The sequence below is a fragment of the Octopus bimaculoides genome, chromosome 1, assembly GCF_046866305.1.
Source record: "Octopus bimaculoides isolate indiv1 chromosome 1, ASM4686630v1, whole genome shotgun sequence".
Lineage (NCBI taxonomy): Eukaryota > Metazoa > Mollusca > Cephalopoda > Octopoda > Octopodidae > Octopus > Octopus bimaculoides.
Genome location: NC_142928.1, coordinates 42,134,884 through 42,161,017, shown reverse-complemented (window position 1 = coordinate 42,161,017; position 26,134 = coordinate 42,134,884). Strand labels below are relative to the sequence as shown.

At 35.9% G+C, this 26,134-nt stretch overlaps 1 protein-coding gene across 1 annotated transcript; it reads left to right on the top strand.

Moving 5' to 3' along the window:
* Positions 1-3,897: 3,897 nt before the first annotated feature.
* Positions 3,898-15,243, top strand: LOC106869166 (mitochondrial import inner membrane translocase subunit Tim17-B). Its single transcript, XM_014914785.3, has 7 exons — positions 3,898-4,018; positions 6,296-6,395; positions 8,891-8,954; positions 10,174-10,302; positions 11,650-11,685; positions 13,610-13,684; positions 14,377-15,243. The coding sequence occupies exons 1-7, from the start codon at positions 3,993-3,995 to the stop codon at positions 14,445-14,447; spliced, it is 501 nt and encodes a 166-aa protein (XP_014770271.1). The 5' UTR covers positions 3,898-3,992; the 3' UTR covers positions 14,448-15,243.
* Positions 15,244-26,134: the final 10,891 nt, after the last annotated feature.

Sequence of the window (26,134 nt, the reverse complement as noted above, 5' to 3'; positions counted from 1 at the left end):
TACTTCTTTGTTATGTTTTGCTATGAAAGCTGTTTTTAAAAAAATTAAATTTACAATACATTTTCATTTCAGAAAATTTCTATGTGTATGTAAACTTAAAATTATATTTAATGTGGTTGTTTGACATTGGTTGTTTTTATTCAGTATCACTATTTTAATTTTTTTTTCCATTATATGTGTTTACACTTTAGCTAATATCCAATTGTCTTCATCCTATACCGTAATTGTTTGTAAGGTCTCAGATAGTTAGATCTGACCTTACCATTTCCAGTGTATTCCATGATTTCTGATACAAGCACAATCCACAGTACAGTCAGAACACAACACTATCAACTAGCTATTATGGTAATAATGATAGCAAAGAAAATATACACAATTTGTCTTAGTTTCTTCTTAAAGGATTTGAATGACTTTAAAATTAGGTTTTTTCTCCCAGAGTTACTAGTCTAAATTGCATATTTCATTAATTCAATAAATAAATGTATGACATCAGTCAGCATTAGATGTATTTAAACTATTTTAAGGGGTAACACTAGACATTCTATTCCCATGTGGTCTCCTAGGCCAAGTTATGCTTAGATGAAGTACAGATTAATATTCAGAAAATGTGGGAAGAAATTTCAGAGATGTCATTCTGTTCTTATGGCAGATTATAAAATTGTTTAATTTAGGGTCTTCCAAGAAATGAGAAAGTAATGGGTGTCAATAAAACAAGTAGATAGGTGGCGTAAGAAAATTTAAATATGTATTAATGATAGCTGCCCAATCCTTGGAGACAGTTTGTGTTTTAGTGGTAACAGATGAGATCAGTTAGTAATTAGATGAATCAGACAAGTCATCTTCCATTCAGCTGAAGCATGTAGGACTGCCTCTTTAAAGTTCACAGTAAAAAGTATTTAAATGCGATGTAAAATAGGTTTACCAAAGATAACAGTAAAGACCCAGAAATGACACAATTCATTTGTCAATTATTTTGGCCTACATTAAATTACGAAATCCTCACCAGAGCTCAAAAACCACATCTATTGCACGAGTGTCAATTAACTGTTAAGATAAGAATTTTTTCAGCCTAATTAACTTTCAATAGGGTGGGATTTTGTCTCAAAAGCTCAAAAAGACAATGACTGGAATACTTCTCGAGCTCTATCTCACCACTACATACACAGTCACCATATGCAAAAAACCCCTTTGATCTCTCCACTTAAACAACATTATTCATTATGGCTACCATTGACGCTTTAAATACGATAGGGTCTTACATATGTAATATTGTGAGCTAAAAAAGTGCGATTATCAAACAATTAGCATAAAAAAATTTTAAGAGGTGAGGGTAACCCTAAAATTGATGAGGAAGGGAGATAACTCCTATAAGAATAGCTAGTAAAATCTCGAGTTCATAGTAGTAACTATCCTAACAAAGTTGTTCGCCACTTCAAAGTGGCCGTTCTGTTACTACTAGTTTAACCCTAGGCAGATTGTCTGCCAGCTGGTTATCAGGGCAATGCTGCACCCTCTATATACAATATATATTGGTAGCAGGGGGAGCGAACCCTTACCATCTAGCAGAGTGATCCACAAAGGTAGTAATGGGGGTCCGTGAACTAAATTCAAAATTTCATACATACACACACACACATACATATATGTATATATGTAGTAAGATGTGCTCTTTAAGCCAACTGATGAAAGCATCAGATATGTTTCAGTCTTAATAGATCTTCTCAGCTGACAAGAAGTTATCAATATATAGCCACAGGTATGGTTGTGTGATTGAGGAGCTTACTTCCAAACCACATGGTTACAGGTTCAGTCCCAGTACATGACACCTTGAGCCAGTGTCTTGTAAAATAGCCCAGGCCAACCAAAGCCTTGTGAGTAAATTTAGTAGACAGACTGAAAGAAGCCTGTTGTATACATCGTCATTATCATTGTTTAACGTCCGTTTTCTATGCTGGAATGGTTTGACTGGGGACTGGCAAGCCAGGAGGTCACACCAGGCTCCAATCTGATCTGGCAGTGTTTCTATAGCTGGATGCCCTTCCTAACCACTCCGGGAGTGTAGTGGGTGCTTTTTACGTGCCACAGGCACGGGAGCCAGTCAGGCGGCACTGGCATCGGTCACGTTCGGATGGTGCTTTTTACGTTCCACCGGCACGGGGAGCCAGTCAGGTGACACTGACAACGAGCCACGCATGCATGGGGCTTACTGTGTACCACCAGCACGAGAGCCAGTCAGGAAACAATCTAGATCTCACCATCTCTGGTTATAAACAACACACAACTAATGTCACTAAAAATGCTAGGATTCACTGTCTCTGAGATCTTTGATGGTGATTGTGCATATACAACATAGTCAAAACTGTATCAATTATATTTTTAAAATAAAGAAATACTTCAGATTTAATAAGTTGCTGACCTACAAATCTCAAAGCCTACAGTGAAGACCTGTTCACATTTATGATACACTGCTACTGTTGCTATACACTCAAACATCCTTAACAGCATCTAAAGTCATCTGATAGGCTTACAATTCAACCATGTTAACAACCACTAATTCAGAGACTATTTTCTCAGTTAGCCTTTTCCATCATAACTACAATGACATCTGAACTAACTGGATGTACACCCTCCCCACCCAGACCTATCCATCTTTGCTTTAATTTTTTTTACTTCCAGGACCTTGCACGAAGCATTTCATCCAGTTCTTCCTCGACAGAATTCCAATCTTCTCTTACAGGTTTCTTGCAAACATTGACATCAACTGCATCAAACTTACCGTTATCTAGAAGAAAAACCTCAGGGATTTATTCTGGGTTTCTTTTCTTACGTAAACAAAAAAATTGCAAGGAACACATGCCAGATGCACTGTTGTTTAGCCTATGGGTTTCACATATCAGATAACACGATGTGGAGACTATGCAGTATAACAAACCTATTCAACTCCTGACAGCATCAAAACATAAACGTTAAAACAACGTTGACAAAGTTTACGATGGTGTTGATGATCAACATCTTTGTGAATCGCATAAAATATGTTTACCCTGTTTTAGTATCATATGTAAGATGGTAGCAGATAAATAAACTGTACACAAAGAATAAAGGTTTTAAAATCAAATTGAAAATTGAATAAATTACTTATTTTAATATTCTCTCCAAATCAAGGGAAAACTAATTTTGAAAATTCTTTCTAGATATCATTATCTGAAACGAGAGTTGAGGGAAGTAGTTCTGAATACATGTATGCCTAAGAATATTTGATGGTTGCGGCTGAAAAACTTTGATGAAAGGTTTGTTCAATAAGGTTGATCTGAAGCCGATCAACAAACGTTAGGATATCAATCAATATCGAACTCTAGTATTGTGGAGATGCAGAGCTGATCCTAAACTCACTTTTCTGTAATATATAGCGGATGAGAAATAAATCTAATCCTCGATACGATTATAATCTAATACAAGTAACTTCTCCTATTCTAAGCAAGTGTAATTAATTTTCTTCCTCATAAACATCGAACCATCTGCAAGGGTTAAAAGGATAAATGATTAATGAATGCTTCTTTACCTCAATCACTATGGAAAGCTTATAATCAGTTGTCAATTAAAACTGAGTTTACTTGCGCTCATTCGTGCGATACATTATCATTTACAGTCTAGTGTGATTTGATCTGAGAGAGAAAGAGACGCGTAAACCGTTTCTATGGGTGCTTCCCAGGAAATTGGCAGCAATAGGGAAGTTACCAACATGGTTTTTAAGAGTTAAGACTGATATTTATATTTTAATTCAACGCTAAATATTTTTATTCAAATTAATTAAATTGGCATACACCGATATTTTAGCTGTTGTATGCATGTTTAATGCTGAAATAATTAACAGAGCTAGTGAATCCTATCTTTTGATAAATTACCATAAAATACTTAAAACGTTTCGTTTCACTAAAAGTTGTTCGTTCCAGCAATAAAGCCAATTTTGAGTTGCACCCCCTTTTCTGACAGCAATGGAGGAGTATGCACGTGATCCATGGTCAGTAAAATTAGAATTGATTTTTTTAATAGCTTATTAATTACATGGTTTCTTTATCTAGAAATTTACATCTAGTAATCACATATGTTATTTCATTTGTTATTACACTATATGTTTAATGACGATATAGTTTCATTTGCGTAGTGTTTATGTCGACTACAAAGCATGTTCGTTAATACGTTGTTTTGCTCAAATACGACTTAATGTTTTAAATCATTTCTCAAAGATTTTCTATTAATAAAAAGTTTGTGATTGACTAAAAGTAACTTAACACTTTAACATATACCATTTTCTAGTTTTCTAGTGTGTTTATTATCCTCATTGATCACATAGTATGCACTTCCGTTTACATTTGTTATTACGTAAGCCACATGTATTTACGAAATATTCCTGTCCGTTACTACCTTCGTAAATATTTTCAGGTTTTCAGAAGGGCCCTCTACTCACAACATACATCTATTTCAAGGGATGTATTAACTAGCTGTTTTTGCTGATGCAGATCATCGCTAGTTTCTTCAAATTCTACTTTATCCCCTCCTTTATACTTAGGCTATAAACACTATTAAATGCGGTTCAAATAAATCATTTCATAATTTGACTATACTATTGTAGGAGTTAATAAAATGAAAAAATGGAAATTGCTTTATATGTAAAAAGAAATTTCTATAAGTTGGGTACTTTTCCAAAAGCCAATGTTCGTGAAACGTAACGAATTTTTAATCAGTGCCTCGTGCTAAATGAGATCAAGTTCAAACTTTCGGACCCTGTTCACTCCTTCATTTTCATTTAGTGTTTCAGAGATAATATACATACCGTTTGAACAGCGTTTAATTTTGATTGTTAGCTGAGGTTTTACAAAAAGTATTTATATATTTAAATATGAAAATGAGCAGGATTGATTATCAAAAAAACGAACAGATATGTGGGAGAAAACGGTGACATATATGTCAAAACAGTATTTAGAAAGAAACTCTTTTTGAATGTTATATATCTAGTAATGTTCTTCCTGAAAAAAATACATTGCATACAATATATATATATATATAATCTGTGTAAGTTATGAGTATTTTCCTAACCAAAACCCGAAAGTGTAATACCTTACAGTTAGACATACCGAATTTATTTATCACATTAGTATGAAAATTTATACACGCTTCATTCGTCTACGTGCTTTTCCACAAAAATATATCTCCTCCCTTTTTGACCTTGGCATTTTTATTCTCTCCTTAACCTTCGTTATATCTTCTGCTAACATCCTAGACGGAGGTTACAGTTTTAATATACTGAATACAATTAAAATTGTATTTACTTGTCATTAAATACTTCTTAATTACGAATGAGAAGTAGAAAGCAGAAATCTATCTATTTGTCACTCTCATTGATAAACTAATGTACTATTGATGTGCGATCACAAAATATCGATCTTCTTTTATTCGAAGACTTATTGCATATCGAGCTCAATTTAACCCTTTTGATACCGTCTTGGTTCTATGAATCAAAGTTACTGTTTTAAAGTAATCTAAAATAGAATCTTCCATCAAAATTTTCTTAATCTGTAACAAACACCAGCTCAATAATAAAGTTATTTTACTAAATTCCTCAGCAACTAAGATTGCTTATACATCTCTCTCTCTCTGTGCCTCTCTCCACTTTATATCGTAAGGTTAACCAACAGACATGAAAAAATATTTTTCAATTCGTTTTAAAGTATTCAAATCGCTTCTTGTTTGTAGACAAATCATGAAGCTATTGATAGGTTTAAACTTGTAAACTGCCATGATATTCACAGTTCACCTTTAAATTCATAGCAAGTTCACCTCGGCAAAGTCGTGCACTTTCAGCTGCGTGAGCGCTGCTAATGAAAACAACGCTGCATTAAATATTTCTTAAAGTGCACCTGTCTTTAAATGCACTGAATAAAGGCAGAAAATCTAACGACAGATTGTACCTTTTTTAAAAAAGCTTGCAATATTGCTAAAATTCAGAATTATTACTTGAGCAAAAAAAATAAGTAGAAGATAATTAATTTTACACTGTAAGGAAGAAAACAGGAGTGTTCTGTTAATTTCCCAAGCTAATAGACCATACAGAAACATTTTTTCATTATTTACAGATAAAGTAACAAAACGAATTTCTAATTTTGTCCCGTGTTTTTTGTTCAGAATTTCATATATTGATGGCATGAATAAAATTAATTTTTTAAATATAAAAATATTTATATTCCAATTAATGCACTTTACTTTTCAATTTCTTTTTCCTTGCATCTTTTTTTTTTAGTCCTTGGAGAATAGTGGATGATTGTGGTGGTGCCTTTTCTATGGGTGCCATAGGAGGGTCTGTATTTCATGGAATCAAAGGATTTAGGAATGCACCCAGTGTAAGTTTGTTTGTTGTTTTAATGTTTCAGGATTCTATTACTGTTTTATTTATAAAACAATGCCTTGAAACCTATTTTTCCAACCCATTCTAGCAGTAAAAAGCAGACAAAATGAAGGATTTGAGATAGTTTTGAATTGCACCACTGAGATTGAAGGGACTAGTTATCTCCTTTAGTCAGCTTAGTTATCTCCTTTCAAATTATATTTGATATTGTCTTCATGGTAAACTAAAAAATGAGCTCCTTCTTTGTGGACAGGGTTTCAGTTACACACTGCAAGTAACTTCAAACTTATATTAGATTAACCAAAGTAGCCTCTGGGTTCTGAAAAGCTTTCTATTTGTAAATTTAAAATGACATTAATCTTGGATGAGAAGCAACACTCGCGAATTTTATAGGCCTTCTAGGACTGGTGAGTTCAGTTTGTATTTCTGTTGGTTAAACATGGACAGTTTTGAGATAAAATGATTCATCACTGTCATTTAACGTCCACCTTCTCATTCTGGCACGGGTTGGACAATTTGACAGGAGCCTGCATCAGACTTTTGTGTCTGTTTTGGAAGGGTTTTTACAGCTTGATGTCCTTCCTAACACCAACCACTCAGCAGAGAGGACTGAGTGATTTTTACGTGGCATGAGCACAGGCAAGGTCACTTTTGCCAAGGTTTTTACTGTTGGATGCTGTTCCAAATGCCAATCACTTTACAATGTGGACTGGATGCATTTTACGTCCACACTGTTAAGTGGGTAAGCAAAGTATTTATTATATGCTCTTGATTGAGACAGTAGATATGAGTTGGAAAAGCAAGTGCACCAGCTGATCCTGAGTGAAGGTATTGCACAGCTGGCTAGTTTATGTATCAGCAGTTTCAATATGTTGGGGATTGAGTCTTTACTAATCTGCCAGATGATATTTGTTTGAATACAGTGTCATTATACTTGTAACAGCTGCACTGTCTAAATTTTGTGACCAGGATTTCAATATAAGTCTTACTTGAATATTGTTCAGTATCAGTAACCAATAGTGTCTAAAATCTTAGTTTGTTGATAGAATTGTTTGTTACATCTTCATTAGAGAATGTTTTCCCTATCTTTGTTCTTAGAAGCAGTGCATGCCAATTGTAAAGCACCTGTAGCTCTTCTGGCGCCATACTGGTAATTGATGAAAACAAATAGTTGCTGATGAAAGAGTTTGTTTACAACTTATTCAGTCGTCTTTGATATGTTGGGAGGGAGGGCAGCAGATGACAGTATTTTGCATTAAGGTACATTGTCACATGTTTCTGAAGATTATATAGGGTAAGAAATTTGCTTTACAACTACATAGTTTCTGGATTCAAATCATTCTGTAATACCTTGATAAGTGGTTTCAATGTTCTGTGAGAAGAGTTGTGCCATTCAGACGTTTTTTGTTGTTTTTATTTTCCTTGGTACAGTAATACCTCACTTAATGAGGACCTGCTTTATGAGACCCCCAGGTTTACGAATTTTAATTTATAATATATTTTCCAAGCACAAGTTCCAAATTTTGAATTGAGTGCAAAAGTTTCTACTACCATAACAAATGCTTCTGCATGTTACCAAGAAATTTATAGAGAGCAGAAAAATACTTTCAAGCATTTACTCTAGACTTGTTTTTTAAAAAGAAATCTACAAGTCTGTCTACAAGTGCTTGTGAATCGGCAATTGCATCTACAAGCGATGGTATGTATGTGAGTCTAGTGAAAGTTATTCAGAATGCAATTGTAATATTTTTTATAAATGAACTTGACATTCTTTTTACTTTACATGAAATATTCTTTACATTCTACTGTTGTTTTATTGCCATTTATTTACAAGTATTATAAATTTTATAGATAAAATATTTTTTGTAGAATGAAGTATGATTTATAACATTGCTACTATGGGAAAGTATTGCTCTGCTTTGAGTTTTCGTTTTACAAGCAGTCTCTGGGAACAAATTAACTTATATATCAAGACATTACTGTACAATGTAAAAAAGCTGGTAATTAAATTATGCCATTCACATGATGTTAGCTCCAGGTCAACTGTGATCAAAAAGCATTCTGTCAATGACAATCCCACCATTTTTCATGTTCAGTGTATCCAGGGTGACATCCTTTATGGCTTTCTTTTTTGAGACAGTGAGGTGTGATGTGAGGGCTATTTGGCTGCTATTTCTGACAGAACAAGCCACTATATAGTGATTTTCTCATAATCTAACATTTATTAGTGCATAGATTTAAATAGATATTGTTTACAGTGCAAAAAGTATGGTATTTGTCTGATTCACAGTTCGGCCATTACGTTTTACTTGCAATTTATGACTGTAGTCATTATATGATTGGTGACACTTTCACTAGTGACCCATTAAAACATTAAGCATTACAAAATGATTTACAGTTGATATCAAAGAGTCAAATATTCCTTAAGTCCTTTTATGAACTGTTTATTTATTCAAAAATATTAATCTGATTTCTATGTATTTTTTCCAGGGACATTACAGACGACTAATTGGCAGTTTTGTTTCCATCAAACAGAGAGCTCCTGTTACTGGTGGTAAGTGCTATATGTATCTATATGTACTTATGATGTCATTTGTTGTTCTCAGGTCATACTCCCATAACAATATTGTTTGAAAAATTATGCAACGCTTTCTCTCTGACTCCATGTATGTATGCATATCATCATCGTCGTCATCATTTAACGTTCGTTTTCTGTGCTGGCATGGGTTGTGAAGTAAGTGATAGTGACTAAAATAATCTCTGTTCAAAATTTATACTTCTAAATATATCTTTAAAACTATTCTCTTCGTTATCTTGAGGTTATGATTCATGTGCCAAAATTCAGTATACACAAAAAAGCTGTATCACATGTATTATATTACTGAATGGAATACCTGGTGTGTATCTTATTGTGGTTACCCTCTCCTAAAAAAATGGGAAATAGGCCTGGGTACATATAATTATGTATGTTAGGAAGCAAACTGGCAGAGTATTTTGCATTTCTTCCAGCTCTTTATATTCTGAGTTCAATTTCTGCTGAAGTCGTCTTAGCATTTCATCTTCTCTAGATTGACAAAATAAAGTACCAGTAAAAGCACTGGTGATGGTGCTACATAAAATGCACCTAGTACACTCTGTAAAGTAGTTGGCATTAGGAAAGGTATCTAGCTGTAGAAACTGAACCAAAGCAGACTATGGAACCTGCTGCAGCCCCTGGCTTTGCCAGCTTCTATCAAGCTGTCCAACCCATGCCAGCATGGAAAATGGATATTAAATGATGATGAGTCAAGTACTGAGGTTGACCTAATTGACTGATCTCCTCCCTCTAAAAAAAGTGCTAGCTTTGTGTCAAAATTTGAGATAATTATATTATTGTGTATCATGTAACAGCATATGGCCTATTGATAAAGAGTAATCAGCTCACAATTGTAAGGTTATGGGTTCAGTTCCTGAACCAAGTAGAACATGCTGTTCTTGAGCAAAGTACATCATTTCACATTTCTTCAGTCACTAAGCTTAAAATGAATACCAGCCAACTGCTGATATAGTCCTCTCTCACTTCAGTTATCACATTCTCAATTTTCTGCTGGGCCAAAGTTAGGTTGACAGACAAGATGCCTATATTTGCTATGACTACATAGGCACTTAAAACAATTAGCAAAAGCATGGTACAAACTACCTAGTCATACTAACAAATGACAGCTAAGCTTTATATATTATTTCAGTATTTAGTTGTACAAGTTATTTTCAGTTGTCTTTTTGTTTTCTCACAGGTAATTTTGCAGTTTGGGGAGGCCTGTTTTCAGCTATTGATTGCTCTTTAGTTTATATTCGAAAAAAAGAAGACCCTTGGAATTCAATCACAAGTGGTGCACTGACAGGAGCCGTGCTCTCTATTCGAAGTAAGTTATCTATTTTATTTCTAATTTTCTAAGATTAACTCAAACATCCTTTCATTTAGGCCATTGAAAGTTAACCCTTTTACATTTAGATGTCAAATGTAATGCTTATTCAGTCACATTGTTCAAATTAGTCAAGCAGTATCTCATAGTTTTGAGATTTTGATAATGTGATTGTACAGTTTTAAAATGACATTGAAGGATAGCTGTGAGTGTCCAGATCTGTTCACTTTGAACATAAAACAGGTAGAATATTTGGGCCAGATATGTCTGATTTAAAAGCTGAAGGGTTAGAATATCTAAAATTTTAATTACACACAAAGCCAATATTGCTTTAATTATAATCTGAAAATAAGGTTTTAACCTTATTAGTTTTACCTCATTGGGTAATTAGTTTTAATTTATTGGTTAGTATTACTTCTACTTTTATCATCATTTTTTTTTTAACATACTTTTTTCCTTGCTTGCATGTGTTGGATGGAATTTACTAAGTGAACTTCCTTCGCTAGATGCCCTTACTGCTCCCAACCCTCTATGACAAACACATTTCCATAGAAGATTGGAAATGAAGAACACTGTTTGCATGATGGTAACACTTGTTTACAACTATCATGTGATGCCAAGGAAAGGAGACAGTAACATACATGCACAGTGGGTTACTTGTCAGTCTCTCTCTGACAAATTCACTCACAACAAATTTCTTTGAAACAACTTTCCAAATATACTTTAGGCACAAACTTCATACCTTATTGATCTTACATACAAAATATTTTTAATACTTTAAAGATGTATCAAATTTTGTTATTTAATTGTATAATTTAGATTTTAACTGTATCTTCTTTAACTTCATAAAGAAATTATTTATTAAAATATAGACTTTTGCCTACTTTAGTGGTTAGAGGAATAACTGAGCAGTTAAAGAGTTTACTTCATAATCATGCTTCTGGGTTTGGTTCCATTGCACTGCATTTAGGAGATCTCTTACCATTGCTTCCAGTTAACCCAAACCTCATGAAACTGTAAGGAAGTCCATCCATCAGATGAATTACCTGGATGGACTTTGTTTCCCACCTGGTTCAACACCTCCAACTAGTAATTAAATATTGTTTACAGAGTTAATACTACTGTAAGATTCTTACCAAGTGCCTAGTTTAAAGGTAACCTTGTAGTGATTATTTCTCTTTTGCTGCATCCAGTCTTGGAGACATTCTGAAAATGTCTTGTATATTGTTCTTACTCTTAGCATAAAATGGAGAAAATTAATTTGGAATCTTCTGATACCTAACTTTCATGTGATAAAACTTGAGTTTCTTTCTGTTGTCTGTAGTTTTTTAAACTCTTATATTGCAGATGGTGCTGGTGCAATGGTTGGTTCAGCAATAATTGGTAAGTTGATATTCTTTCATTTGGGTAAATTTTCCTTTTTAGATATTATTCCAACTGTTATGGAGAGTGCTTCAGATAATATACATGAGTGGTGGACCTAGCTTTAATTCTCTAATTATAGATCCATTTTATTCATCATCATCATCATCATCATCATCATCATTTAACGTCCACTTTCCATGCTAGCATGGGTTGGACGATTTGACTGAGGACTGGTGAACCAGATGGGTACACCAGGCTCCAATCTGATTTGGCAGTGTTTCTACAGCAAGATTTCTTAGGTCTAATAATCAGACACAAAAGTATTGGCAACCTGTATTGTTTTTTTTAAGTCCCAATAACTTAGCAGTTCAGCAAAAGAGACCTGTAGAATAAGTACCAGGCTTAGGAAAAGTACTGGGGTTGATACATTCAACTAAAGACACTTCAAGGCAGTGCTCCAGTTTGGCCACAGTCTAATGACTGAAACAAGTAAATAATAAAAGATATATATAAATAGAGATAAGCTAAATATAGCTTTATTAACATTCAAGCTGTTTCATGAATAATTATCAGATGTGTTTACAGTTTCAGAGTTGATAAGATTAAGGTAGCTCCATGTACTCCCGGAGGAACTGTGCTGTCCGAAACGACGGGGGGGGGGGGGGGGGGGTACCACAGCACGAACGGCGACGCTGGAGCAACAATGCACGCAGAGTTCCACGGCCTGACTGCACACGCACTGGCGAATAGAGTTGAATGTGTTGAAACAAATTTTTTTTGTATCTAGTGAGAGTCATTATACCATTGTTTAGCACATGCACTGGTTCAGTTCCATTCTTTTATTGTTAGTCAATTGGTTAAATATCCAACTAACTTATCAATTGTTTGTTTAATTTGGTTAAACAGTAAGTCATTTGTTTTGTTTGTCAAAAGCTCTTTTGTTACTGCTTGCAGTCTTTTCAATGACTTTTGATTTAGTCCGTTAAGGAGGCTGCATTTGTCTGCTTGAGATCCTGTTGCATGCCAGTGTGCACATGTTTGCATATGCATGTGTACTTCTACTTCCTTGTGCGTGCATGCTTGAGTGTGTTTATGCATATGAGTTTGTGTATGTGTAAGCATGTGTGCCTGTTGTGTATAGAGGTTTAAAGTTTGATAAATTTCACCCAGTCAGAAAATAGGATTCGGAAGCTGTCATTTTGTGCGTGACTGCACATGTTGCCAACTGTAAACAAATGAAATACTGGTGGAGTTCTGCTTCATGCACTCCATATAACCCCTCACATTTTTTTATTTTGGGGAATTTTCAGAAAACTTTTGCCAATTTGTATTCTGCACATGGGAATTCATACAATTATGCAAAAACCAAAACAAAAGGCCTATTTAGCTGTTATTTTTAGCACAACTCACCACCACCTCAATGAATAGAATATATTTGTCAACAAGTGCTTTCTCACAGACAAAAGAGTAATCATGCTTAGCTTAAGACAGGTGTGAATGTGTCTGTAGCCTACAATTGGCTAAAATTACCCCAGATTTGCAAAATTTAAAAGCTATTAACTCTTTATTAATTGATTTATGGCAAAAATGAATTTCAAAGCATTGATTTAGCATATAAAACTATAACATTACACCAAATATGAAATCAATTTGAACAGAAACTGAAGAGATTGAAAATTGGGAAGCCAAACAGAAAAGATCCAGTATTTTTGAAGGGGTTCGTCCTATGTAATTGTGATCTGATGGAGCTCTCTGGTTTCTCAGCAATCTTAATGTTGAGTTTGATGTCCTTCAGAGCCTTCCTAAATCTACGGGCTAATTCCCCATGAGGTGTGGCCTCTACGAACACATTACTCCTTGATATTTATCAGCCCTGAACCATGTGTTCACTCTATTTGCTTTGTCACAAATCCTTTGAATACAACCTTCTTTCTTTCATCAGGTGGTGTACTACTTGCATTAATTGAAGGTGTAGGCATATTAATTACCCGGTTTTCTGCAGAACAGTTCAATCCCGGTAAGTTTGACATTTATTTTTTCTTTTTGTCCAGTTATAAAACCATAGACATTCCTTTAGAAGTTATGTGCTTTATTTAGACATTTTATTGATAAGCAAAATTTATAAATAAAAGACCAACAATGTGTCTCCCTTTTTATTTCTGTGTATTTTTTAATCATTGTTTTATATTTTATAGCATTTTTAATCCCTTAATACTAATTTTTTTAGGGATGCTTTCAATCATCAACATCATTTAACGTCTGCTTTCCATGCTGGCATGGGTTGGGTGGTTTGACTGAGAACTGGCAAGCTGGGTCCAATCTGATTTGGCAAGATTTCTACAGCTGGATGCCCTTCCTAATGCCAACCACTCTATAATAAGCTCCCCTTCATTTTCTACAATGCTCTTCCATCTATCTGGTAGACTTGCAAGGTCCCTCTTCCAAAATTCACTTGCCTGTGACGAAAAATACTCCTCCATAATATCATGTCTAATATATTTATTACCTTATTTTAGAATTTTATTAAGTGTTTCTTAAATAAAAATGTACCATTTTATTACATGCTTGAATTATTTCCCTAATCTTCACAAAAGTTAATAAATTCTAACTGCAATTTCTTAGTGTTTCTGTATCTACATTTATGCAAACACACATCATTCTAGCTATTAAATTGTCTTTTTTGTGTTTTTTTTTTTTTAATCCTTGTAGCAAACAGAAGTATAATAGAAGATCCATCGCAGTTACCACCAAAGCCAATTTTTGGAAATTCTTACCAATAGCTACCTCTAAACATTCTAGCAACTAGTGAATTTCACCTAACAAGTACCAAACTGAACAATTTTGAACAGTACCACAAAAATAAAACAAAATACTACAGCATTCTAGCAACCAAGTATTTCCACTTTGCTGTTGTTATAAACTCACTTGGACTCTGCTGCTGTCTAAATTTTCTGCTGGGGTCTTTGAGTATTTGTGCTAGTGTGCTGCTGATCCAGGGCAGAAATTACAAGCATCTACCTTTGTCAGTCTGTCAATTTGAAATTTCTCATTAACAGTTCCTTATAAATCTGAAATTCTTTGATTTTCTTTGACTTATTCTAGAATACAAAAATACAAAGGATATATATATATATATATATATATATATATATATATATTCATTGAAGAACTGCCCCTTTTCTTTTTTGTAAACATAGTTGCAAATGTAGAGATATATTTACAAGAAGATATTTCTCTATGATAATTATATTTTTTTGCAGCTGACCTATTTAAAGAAGTGTATTTGGATATTTTAACTACACTGGAATATTTAAGTAGGTGTTTGTATATAAAAATGTGACTGTGTGTATAACAACAATGTGTTTAATTCTTTAATTCTAAATTTGCTTAAAGAGGAAGTTACGCATTTGCACCATAATATCTAACTAAATTATATTTCAGTATCTTATACGTTAGAGGAGTGGTTCCTAAACATCTTTTTTTTTTTTGTTTTTGATTGTGGCACACTTTGCAGCAAATAAAAATATTTTTGTACACTTTGTGTATAAAGTCAAGAAATAATTTTAAACTACAAAATGTTATGTACTTACTTCTTTATTCAACATATGTAACATAGCTGTTAGAGAGTTTTAGTTTGTATTTTTTTGAGTTTTTTAAGTATAATTTTATTTATATGACAGACCTAGATACATCTTACAGCATAGCGTTGGCCATGGTGCAACTTTTGGTAACCTCTGCTTTAAGGTGTTTAAAAAGATCTAGTCTTGTTGGGAAAACATGCATTTTGGTAATTAGGTATGTCAGTGTACAGTCTATACTAAAATCTGTTGCCTTAACCAATCATCTTTTTGGAATTGATGAAAGCATTCCAGTACTGGAGCTAATTCAATTGACTGAGCTCCTTATCTGCAAATCTATAAGCCTGCGGTAAGAAATTAGACTATAATTTGTGGAAAATACACTGTTTAATGATTTGTGTTCATATTTTAAGGTTTCTATGTATTCAGTTCATTAGATTTGCTCAATTAATTTCATGAGTGAACTAAGAAATAGGATCTCTATCCCCGATACAATTAGAACTTAATTTGGAAATGATCAGTTAATTTAGCTTATTTAGAACTGAGATTCATTAATTGGAAAGATATAATACGGTTGTCATTTAACCTAACCAAGTGTAAAATGTTGATTTAATTTTTAAATTAACACCTTTAAAGTCTGGTTGTTATATCATCATCATCGTTTAACGTCCGCTTTCCATGCTAGCATGGGTTGGACAATTTGACTGAGGACTGGTGAACCAGATGGCTACACCAGGCTCCAATCTGATTTGGCAGAATTTCTACAGCTGGATGCCCTTCCTAACGCCAACCACTCAGAGAGTGTAGTGGGTGCTTTTGATGTGCCACCGGCACGAAGGCCAGTCAGGAGGTACTGGCAATGGCCACGCTCAAAATGGTGTATTTTACATGCCACCTGCACAGGAGCCAGTCCAGCGGTACTGGCAACGATCTCACTTGAAAATATAGGTGTAAATTTACACTATCTCTATGGATGCTGAATTTGAAGCACATTACTTGTATTTACCACTGATGAAAATATAGTTCCACATTATAACTATTTTGCATTTAAGTGATGGATCATAGTTATTTGATATAGGCACTAACATTTTTTAACACTATTTAAAATACAAGGAAATCAGTATTTTATTATAGTTAATTGTATTGAATCACTCTGCCATGATTTATTTTAAAAAACAAAAATGGTTTCAGTTGCATAATTTCTTCCATAACATTTATACTACATCCTTTTATACAGTTCATAACTTACGACTAATTTCTCATATAATATGATAACCAATTGGAAAAAGAATAATTTGGTTAATGTAGTCTTTAATACACTGAATGGGGTTGGGGTATTGAATGATCATGTGTGGAGCACCTTTGATCAGGACTATCATAGAGCTAAACAATGCTTATCAATTTTATGAAGCTATACTGTTTAGTTTGATGAACTGGTTCATTTGTGAGTTTAGCTGTCGTGGTCGTGTGTGCACACACAAGCATTCTCAGCTGTTGATCTGTATTCATTCACTCAAACATCTCTATCTCTACTATACATTACATCTCTTTAGAATAAGTAAAGCTTATTTTGATTTAAAGAGAAATAACTAACTTCAAGTTGTAAGATAACAAATTTTTTTTATTATGAGCCTTCAAGTGTTCAATATTTTTTCTTTTATCTTGGTCATACATTTGTTGAGAGCACTTATTAAAATAGTTATTCCTCAACTGAATAACATAAATCAAAACTATAATAAAAAAAAAAAAAAAAAAAAAAAAAGAGAATTGTCTTTTGAAGATAATGCAGTAACCTATAAATGGAAAACTACAGTTCCTGTTAATATTCATTTCAATACTATTACAAATACTTTGGTAGTTTACATAGCTATTATCTGTGAGAAATTTCCTGTGTGGTTGTCAAGTTGAATTGATATCATTAATTTCATCTTTTGGGAGATATTGCTAGTGATGTTTTCAGATCTACTTCCATTAACATATGATCATGTTTCCAAGTTTGCTCAAGGATTTTTAATCCTAACATATGCATTTTAATCTCCACCAATACAAACTTATATTTTAGCTTATATACACCACATTAAAGCTTGTTTCTGTACTATTGCCAAATGTGTAAAACAATGAAATTTTATTTTTTTCAAATTATAGGAACAGTGGAAAGTAAGTAACCTCTGTGTTGATAGCATTCAAGAAGTTAGTAATCAGATTCATTACATAATCTGTGCAGATAATCTAATGTTCTGTCATCATCATCATTTTAATGTCCACTTTTCCACATTTGCATGGGATAGGCAGGGTGTATTAAGGCATATTTTCTGTAGTCAGATGCCACCAATCCTCTCCTGTTTCTAAGCAGGGTTATATTACCCTGTGACCAGACATGTTTTCAAAGAAGACTGGAAATAATAGACACAATATGACATTTACAAAAGAAAGACACCAGCTCGCACACATCTACATATACATGCATACACAACAGGCTGCTTTCAGTTTCCACCTACCAAATCCACTCACAGGGCTTTCGTTGACTCATGGCTTTAATAGACATTTGCAAAGGTATCACACAGTGGAACTGAACCCAAGGCCATGTGGTTGGGAAGCAAACTTCTCAATCATACACTCACACTTCCACCTATGTGCATCAGAACTTCTTAAGTCAGTACATTCAAATTTGAAAATATATGGATAATATAGATAAGTACAGACATGTCACTGGTGTGTATATGCATGAATGTTGATATTCCATGTTTATCAATTGTTTGGAAAATGGTGGTGGTGATGACAGTCCTTGTTGACATGACATTGTTTTGAGCTTATGATGATTTCTGGAATTAAAAAATCCCTTCCTTGAAAACAGAAGAGACTCCTACCTCAAATAGCTTCCTGTTCAAACCCAGGCTAGCAAGGAAAACAAATGTTAAAGGAACAAGTTTATAAAGTGGTTACCTTTTCCATTTGTCAAGTTAGCTTACAAATTGATTTGCAACTATGATAAAAAAACTAAACTTCTGTTTTTTTATTTTTAATTTGTATATTTCCATCTTCTACATTTTACATATATGAGCATGGCCGTTTTCGTGCGGGTGACACGTAAAAGCACCCACTACACTCTCTGAGTGGTTGGCGTTAGGAAGGGCATCCAGCTGTAGAAACTCTGCCAAATTAGTTTGGAGCCTGGTGTAGCCATCCGGTTGCACCAGTCCTCAGTCAAATCGTCCAACCCATGCTAGCATGGAAAGCGGACGTTAAACGATGATGATGATGATGAATTAATTTTTTAAATAGGTAAGCCATCACGAGACTAGGAATCATCACTAGTATGAAAAAAATCAACACAGAAAAAAAAACCCTGGAAGATGGATTACTTAGTGTCTGTATAGAAAAATACTTAGGAAGAGTTGTTCTTCCTGAAGCACTTTAAGAGATAAAATGGTGTTTTGCAAGCAGAAATTATCACTTCTTTAAATTGCATAAATAATTAGATATTTATGAGGACTGTGAAAGAGTAAAAGATCATTCTATCTAACGTGTGTGAAATGTTGCTTAAAAATATTACAATCAATTAAAAAGGCAGATGTAGAAAGAAGTGGGTCAAAGATAATATTGTTGAATTATTTTATTGTTTTGTTATTGGGCCTCACAGAGGCAATGACCGAGATCTTTGGCATTATGTTGTGCTGGAGAAGAAGACCCATCAAGCCAAGCAAAATCACAGTCGTGACAAATACTAATGACATGTAAAAGCACCCATTACACTCTCAGAGTAATTGGCTTTAAGAAGGGCATTCAGCTGTAAAAAAGCCATGCCAAATCAGACAGGAGTCTGGTTCTGCCTTCCAGCTTACCAGCCCTGGTCAAACTGTCCAACCCATGCCAGCATGGACAACAGACGTTAAATGATGATGAATTCAAGTGGAATAAATATGTCTAAACAATTTTTTGATGTTTAGTTGTATGGTCTAAATCATCATCATCATCGTTTAACGTCCGCTTTCCATGCTAGCATGGGTTGGACGATTTGACTGAGGACTGGTGAAACCGGATGGCAACACCAGGCTCCAGTCTGATTTGGCAGAGTTTCTACAGCTGGATGCCCTTCCTAACGCCAACCACTCAGAGAGTGTAGTGGGTGCTTTTATGTGTCACCCGCACGAAAACGGCCACGCTCGAAATGGTGTCTTTTATGTGCCACCCGCACAAGCCAGTCCAGGGGCACTGGCAACGATCTCGCTCGAAAATCCTACAGGAGCCAGTCAGGCGGTACTGGCAACGGCCACGCTCAAAATGGTGCATCTCATGTGCCACCCGCACAAGAACCAGTCCAGGGGCACTGGCAACGATCTTACTTGGCTTGCCGGGTCTTCTCACGCACAGCCCATTTCCAAAGGTCTCGGTCCGTAGTCATCGCCTCGGTGAGGCCCAATGTACGAAGGTCTTGCCTCACCACCTCAGCCCAGGTCTTCCTGGGCCTACCTCTTCCACGGGTTCCCTCAACTGTTAGGGTGTGGCACTTTTTCACGCAGCTATCCTCCTCCATTCTCACCACATGTCCATACCAGCGCAATCGTCTCTCTTGCACGCCACAACTGATGCTTCTAATGTTCAGCTTTTCTCTCAAGATACTTACACTCTGACGGGTATTCACATTGACATTACACATCCAACGGAGCATACTGGCTTCATTCCTTGCGAGCTTACGTATGTCCTCAGCAGTTACAGCCCATGTTTCACTGCCATGTAGCATGGTTGTTCGTACGCATGCGTCATACAGTCTGCCTTTTACTCTGAGTGAGAGTCCCTTTGTCGCCAGCAGGGGTAAGAGCTCTCTAAACTTTGCCCAGGCTATTCTTATTCTAGCAGCTACACTTTCAGCGCACCCACCCCCACTACTAACTTGGTCGCCCAGATAGCGGAAGCTATCGACTACCTCTAGTTTTTCACCCTGGAATGAGATAGAAGTTGTTTCCTGTTTGTTTGCAGTCTTTATTGCACCTGAACATCTGCCACAAACAAAAACTAACTTGCTAGTTAACCTGCCTTTGATGTTGCTGCACCTCTTATGTGTCCATAGCTTGCACCGGGTACATCTTATAGAGTTACTACCTACTCCTTTTCTACATACTGAGCAGGGCCATCTACCTGAAGGGGTTTGTGTTTTATCTACCTTCCTACTTATTAGGATTTTGGTTTTAGCTAGGTTGACTCTAAGGCCCTTCAATTCTAGACCTTGCTTCCACACCTGAAACTTCTCCTCTAGTTCTGATAGTGACTCCGCAATTAGGGCAAGGTCATCAGCATAGAGGAGCTCCCAGGGGCAACCTGTCTTGAACTCCTCTGTGATTGCCTGGAGGACTATGGTAAATAATAGGGGGCTGAGGACGGAACCTTGGTGGACCCCTACCTCTACCCGGAATTCATTGCTGTACTCATTTCCAACCCTCACCTTACTGGCAGCATCTCTGTACATGGCTCGCACAGCTCTCACTAACCATTCTTCTATCCCAAGTTTCCTCATTGACCACCAGATAAGGGATCGGAGGACCCTGTCAAAGGCTTTCTCCATGTCAACGAAAGCCAGGTACAGAGGTTTATCCTTAGCTAGGTATTTCTCCTGCAACTGTCTCACTAGAAATAAGGCATCAGTAGTGCTTTTACCTGGCACGAACCCAAACTGCATCTCATCTAAATTGATTCGCTCCCTAATTAGTTGGGCTATGACCCTCTCTGTAACTTTCATAACCTGATCTAACAGCTTGATGCCTCTGTAATTATTTGTATCTAAAGCGTCCCCTTTACCTTTGTAGCAGTTGACTATGATGCTGCTACACCAGTCATAGGGTATGACTCCTTCGTGTATCACCTGGTTCGTAATACGGGTGACTAGGCTATAGCCAACACTGCCAGATATTTTGAGCATCTCTGCAGTGATTCCTGATGGGCCGGGGGCTTTCCCGGTCTTCATACTCTTAATTGCTTTATCTACCCTGGTACTATCAACTCGGATAGCTGGTCCCTCTATTGGGTCGACATAAGGCAGGCTCTCTTTCTCCCATTCATTCTCTTTATTAAGCAATCTATCGTAGTGGCATCTCCAGACCTCTTTCTTTGCATCCTCATTTAATGCAAGCGTACCATCATCCATGAGAACACATTTCTCTCCTACAACATCACTATTCTCTCTCCTACACTGTCTTGCAACACGAAATACCTCGAGTCTTTGGTCCTCACGGCGCAGAACATTGGCAAATCTTTCCTTATCTGCTTCCCCTCTGGCTAAATAAACCTGTCGCCTAGCCTCCCTTCTGGCACATTGGTACAATTCCCTGCTACCACCGTTCTTCCAGTCCTTCCAAGCCTGTTTCTTTTGTCTAATAGCCCTGTCTACCTCCTTGTTCCACCACCACGTTACTCTGGGTTGGGAGGGGACCTTACACCACCCACAAATCTGGTCGGTGGCTTTCAACAGGTTGTCCCGCTTCAAAACTAAATATAACAAGGAGTTGGCTTCCACATAGTTACTTGCATGATAGAAATAGCAGTCACATTTCCTCTTAAGTCTCACTGCTTGAAATGACTTTGATTATAAATCTACTAAACAACGTAGTACTATAGACTTCTCTCTCTTTTTTTTTTTTTTTTTTTTTGTCTGGTATAAAATACTCAACTTTGGATGGAAAATAAGAGAAATGCATATGCACACATAGTCACAGGCATGGTTTTATAGTAGAGAAGCCTGCATTGTAGTCATATAATTTTAGGTTTGGTACATCAGTGCAAATGTTTTCTACTATTGCTTTCAGACAAGTACTCTTCCAAAAAATGGATGAATACAATAGAAATATTGATTTTTCTCAGAACTACACAGATGTACTTTTAAAAATCATACTTCCCAGCCATGAATATTATAGATATAGCATGGAGAAATCTGCAGTAGGCAATGAGTCACATCTTTGGCTAACAGCAACAACTATGAACATGTTTTTGTTTTATTCGATACAAGTTTGTTAAAAGAATCATAATTTGTCTTAAGAAGAGCACTACTCTTAATCTTTCACAATTAGTGATGATTAAATTTTTCCTTTATAGTTTTATATTGTGCACAGCTACTTATATTAATTTTAGTATACACATTAGCATTTTGTTAAACTTGCCATAAATTTATATGGTAAATATATATACTGACGGGGTTTCAGTTGAACCATCCAAACAATGGGGATAGACACTGCCAATAAGTCTGCGATTAACAGACAAAACTAATTTTATGTCTTTATTGCCCACAAGGGGCTAAACATAGAAGGGACAAACAAGGACAGACAAAGGGATTAAATCGATTACATCGACCCCCAGTGCGTAACTGGTACTTAATTTATCGACCCCGAAAGGATGAAAGGCAAAGTCGACCTCGACAGAATTTGAACTCGGAACGTAACAGCAGATGAAATACCGCTAGGCATTTCGCCTGGCGTGCTAACGTTTCTGCCGGCTCGAATCTAGACCAGTGGTTTTCCAGCATTGCTCATGAGGTGGTTATCTCCTCTGTCTATATATATATAATACAAATGATATATGAGCATATGCATGTATACATACATATATGTACATACCTACATCTACATGTATATATAGATGCATATCCAGGTACAGGACATCAAAAAAGGAACGGGAACAAATCAAAGCATAAAAAACGGACTTTTTTTTGCAGACAACAGAATGAACACAGGAAAACAGACGAACCACTTATGGAACTTTTCCTTCATCAGCTGCCTCTATTCTAAACTAGGCTTTTCGAAGATGAAGCAGAACGCGCTCTTAGAATAGCTCTTCCCGCGAAGTGGATTAACCTGCTAAGCGGAGGGTTCCAAGGTAGCAAACAAAAACCAAGACAGGAAAAATTAAACAGTGAAAACAACATTAAAGGCCGTTGGGCCGAACGCGATGAGATATTGAATGCTGTGATGTGACGAAGCTGAACGGGGAGAGACAGTAGTTTCGTCTTGCCTTTATGCTGGCTGAAGGGAGAAAGGAAGAGATGACCACAGGTCACATGTGATCAACGAGAAGTGGTAGAGAGAGGAAATTAACAGAATGAGATAAAAATCCAAGGCAGTGAAAAATTTCAGAACATTTATAAGGAGGTCTTACAGCTGTTTCCAGGATATTTTATATATCCCTTCATCAGAGATGGTGTGAGAAAATGGTTAAGCAATAGTTATTCTAGATAAGATATGAAATAGAGAGTGAAGTGGAGGAATGAAAATAGACATGAGATATGCAGGGATATTGCATCTGCAGTTTATATATATAAAATAATAAGAAAATGGAGATATCAATCATTATCCCTTACAGCTGTTTAAATTAAGCTCAGGGGAGTTAAATATTAGAATCATATTCCTGATCATAATCTCTTCAGAAGGAGAAAAAAATATACACTTAGATATTTTGTGTGTTAGTTTGTAGAATTATCACGGGGGACTGACTAATACTGTTTATGATTCATAATGGTATATGCCTAGACGAGAAGGTTACAGGTTTGTTGTGGGTAAGACAAATATAATTAGGGTAATAAAGAGTAAATTACAATGTAAATAAAGTACAATATGAATGAGGTGAGAAAATAAATTACATTTGTAGGCTGCATATAAAGTTGAGAAAACTTATCTATATGTAAATACACACATACATGTTAATGCAAGATCATACATTCATCTGTTAATTCAGTATATATATGTATATATACACTCACACTCACACAAGGATATTCACAATTAGTTGCATGCATTTACATGTATATACAGATATCATCATATCATATACACACAATATATCATCGCACATATGCATATTTATACTTATGTACATGTATATATATGCATAGAAGCATTGATCAGTATTCAACGTTGACATATGTTTCCATTCATAAATACTTGCACACACTCTCACACTGCACATCATCATCATCATTTAATGTCTGCTTTCCATGCTGGCATGGGTTGGATGGTTTGACAGGACTGGCAAGCCAGGAGGCTGCACCAGCCTCCAATCTGATCTGGCAAGATTTCTACAGCTGGATGCCCTTCCTAATGCCAATCACTCCGAGAGTGTAGTGGGTGCTTATTACATGCCACTGGCACAGGTGCCAGTCAGGCAGTACTGGTATCAGCCGCAAAAACGATTCCACTTGACCCAATAGGTCTTCTCAGGCACAGCCCATCTCCAAAAGTCTCGGTTACACATCTGTATACATATATGTATCATCATCATCATCATCATCATTGTTTAACGTCCGCTTTCCATGCTAGCATGGGTTGGTCGATTTGACTGAGGACTGGTGGACCAGGAGGCGACACCAGGCTCCAATCTGATTTGGCAGAGTTTCTACAGCTGGATGCCCTTCCTAACGCCAACCATATATATATATATGTGTATATATATATATATATATATATATATATATATATGTTGTTACACCACACTCAGCCCTCTGATACCACCACAAACAGCCTGCAGTTTGCTAGCCCAGAAAACGATGTGTGCCAACACTCAGCAAGTAAAACTGCCTATAACAGAAGAAGCAGCAGTGAAGAAGCCAGAAAAGCCGCCAACAACAAAACAACACCGTTGCATATAGTCAAAGTAAAAATTTTTTTTTTAGAACAGAGTTCTTTGCAAAGTTCTTTTTCTTTTAAAACATTTAACGACAGGAGAGTTCTTTCATTTACCTCTGCGATGTTCACATTCCTGGTTGTGTCATTTATGCCTGCTGCAACAACTTCACAACTGTTGCTCTCTGTTTGTTTGTTTCCTCCCATCAACTCTCTCTAGCCCCATTGCATAAATGCACGTGTTCCCTGCCCATCATCTGGTCTCTCTCTGTCCCTCTTTAACTTGAGGGTTACCTGTATACATCAGGTGATGCAGCCAGAAAGACAGGTATATCACAGGTAACACAGTGCATGTTTGCCTTCGAAACTGGATTACTCTGTTGTCATTTTAAACTCTTTATGACTGTAGAGGTCAAGAGATCAAGTACCTACAGTCATAAAAAAACCATGCTTTCAGACAAGACAGTCAAAATCCTGCTGGCATGAATAACTAGAGCACCATTTCAAACCCAGCTAATGGAAAAGGGATATTTCTCAATATCACTCCACTCTCTGTGCCATTGGACTATTTAAAAAGTTGACTGGAAGCTTGCCTAATTTTATTAAAAATGGCAATTTGCCCTCCCACTTTTCAATCTTCACAGCATCACTCTTATGAAAAACACTGCCCTAGACTGTTAAGAAGATTAATTCACAGCCACGTGGTTTCAGGTTTGATCCTACAGCATGGCATTTTCGAAAAATGACTTTTAGTATGACCTTGAATCAATTAAATCTTTGGGTACGAAATTTGAGAGACAGAATTACATGGAGGTCTGCAGGAAGGACTGTTCTTGTTATTAAATAGTAGACTTAATCTGTCACCCGGCCTTTGGAGAAGTATGCTGCTTTAGGTAACTAGTCTCAAGGTAACAGCCTCTTTTGCTTCCACCCGTCACTGTAGCCTTAAAAAATACACTTTTCTTTCTTTTCTGACGAAGCTATTAAAATATTAATTTTTATATTCATACTTCCTAGTGTACTTTACATGTCTTATATATATATATATATATACGTAGAGAGAGAGAGAAGTTGTACTTTAGAGTATTGAACACCGAAGCCTTCAGTGGTATTCGCGCGAAGCAAAACGTTATAGGATTTATTATTACGTCACCACAGTAATTGCGAGTACTTTAGATCAAAGGCATGGATCTTGGGCGAACATAATCAACAATCAATTCACATCACTGCCTTCAGGAAAATGAATATCCACTATTCATCATCAATATTACAAATGTTTATAGCAGTAGA

Excerpts from the sequence above, each read along its gene's own strand:
- LOC106869166 (XM_014914785.3), top strand. The coding sequence starts at position 3,993 with ATGGAGGAGTATGCACGTGATCCATG. Across the intron at positions 4,019-6,295 it reads GAGTATGCACGTGATCCATG|TCCTTGGAGAATAGTGGATG; the intron begins GTCAGTAAAATT and ends TTTTTTTTTTAG. Across the intron at positions 6,396-8,890 it reads GATTTAGGAATGCACCCAGT|GGACATTACAGACGACTAAT; the intron begins GTAAGTTTGTTT and ends TATTTTTTCCAG.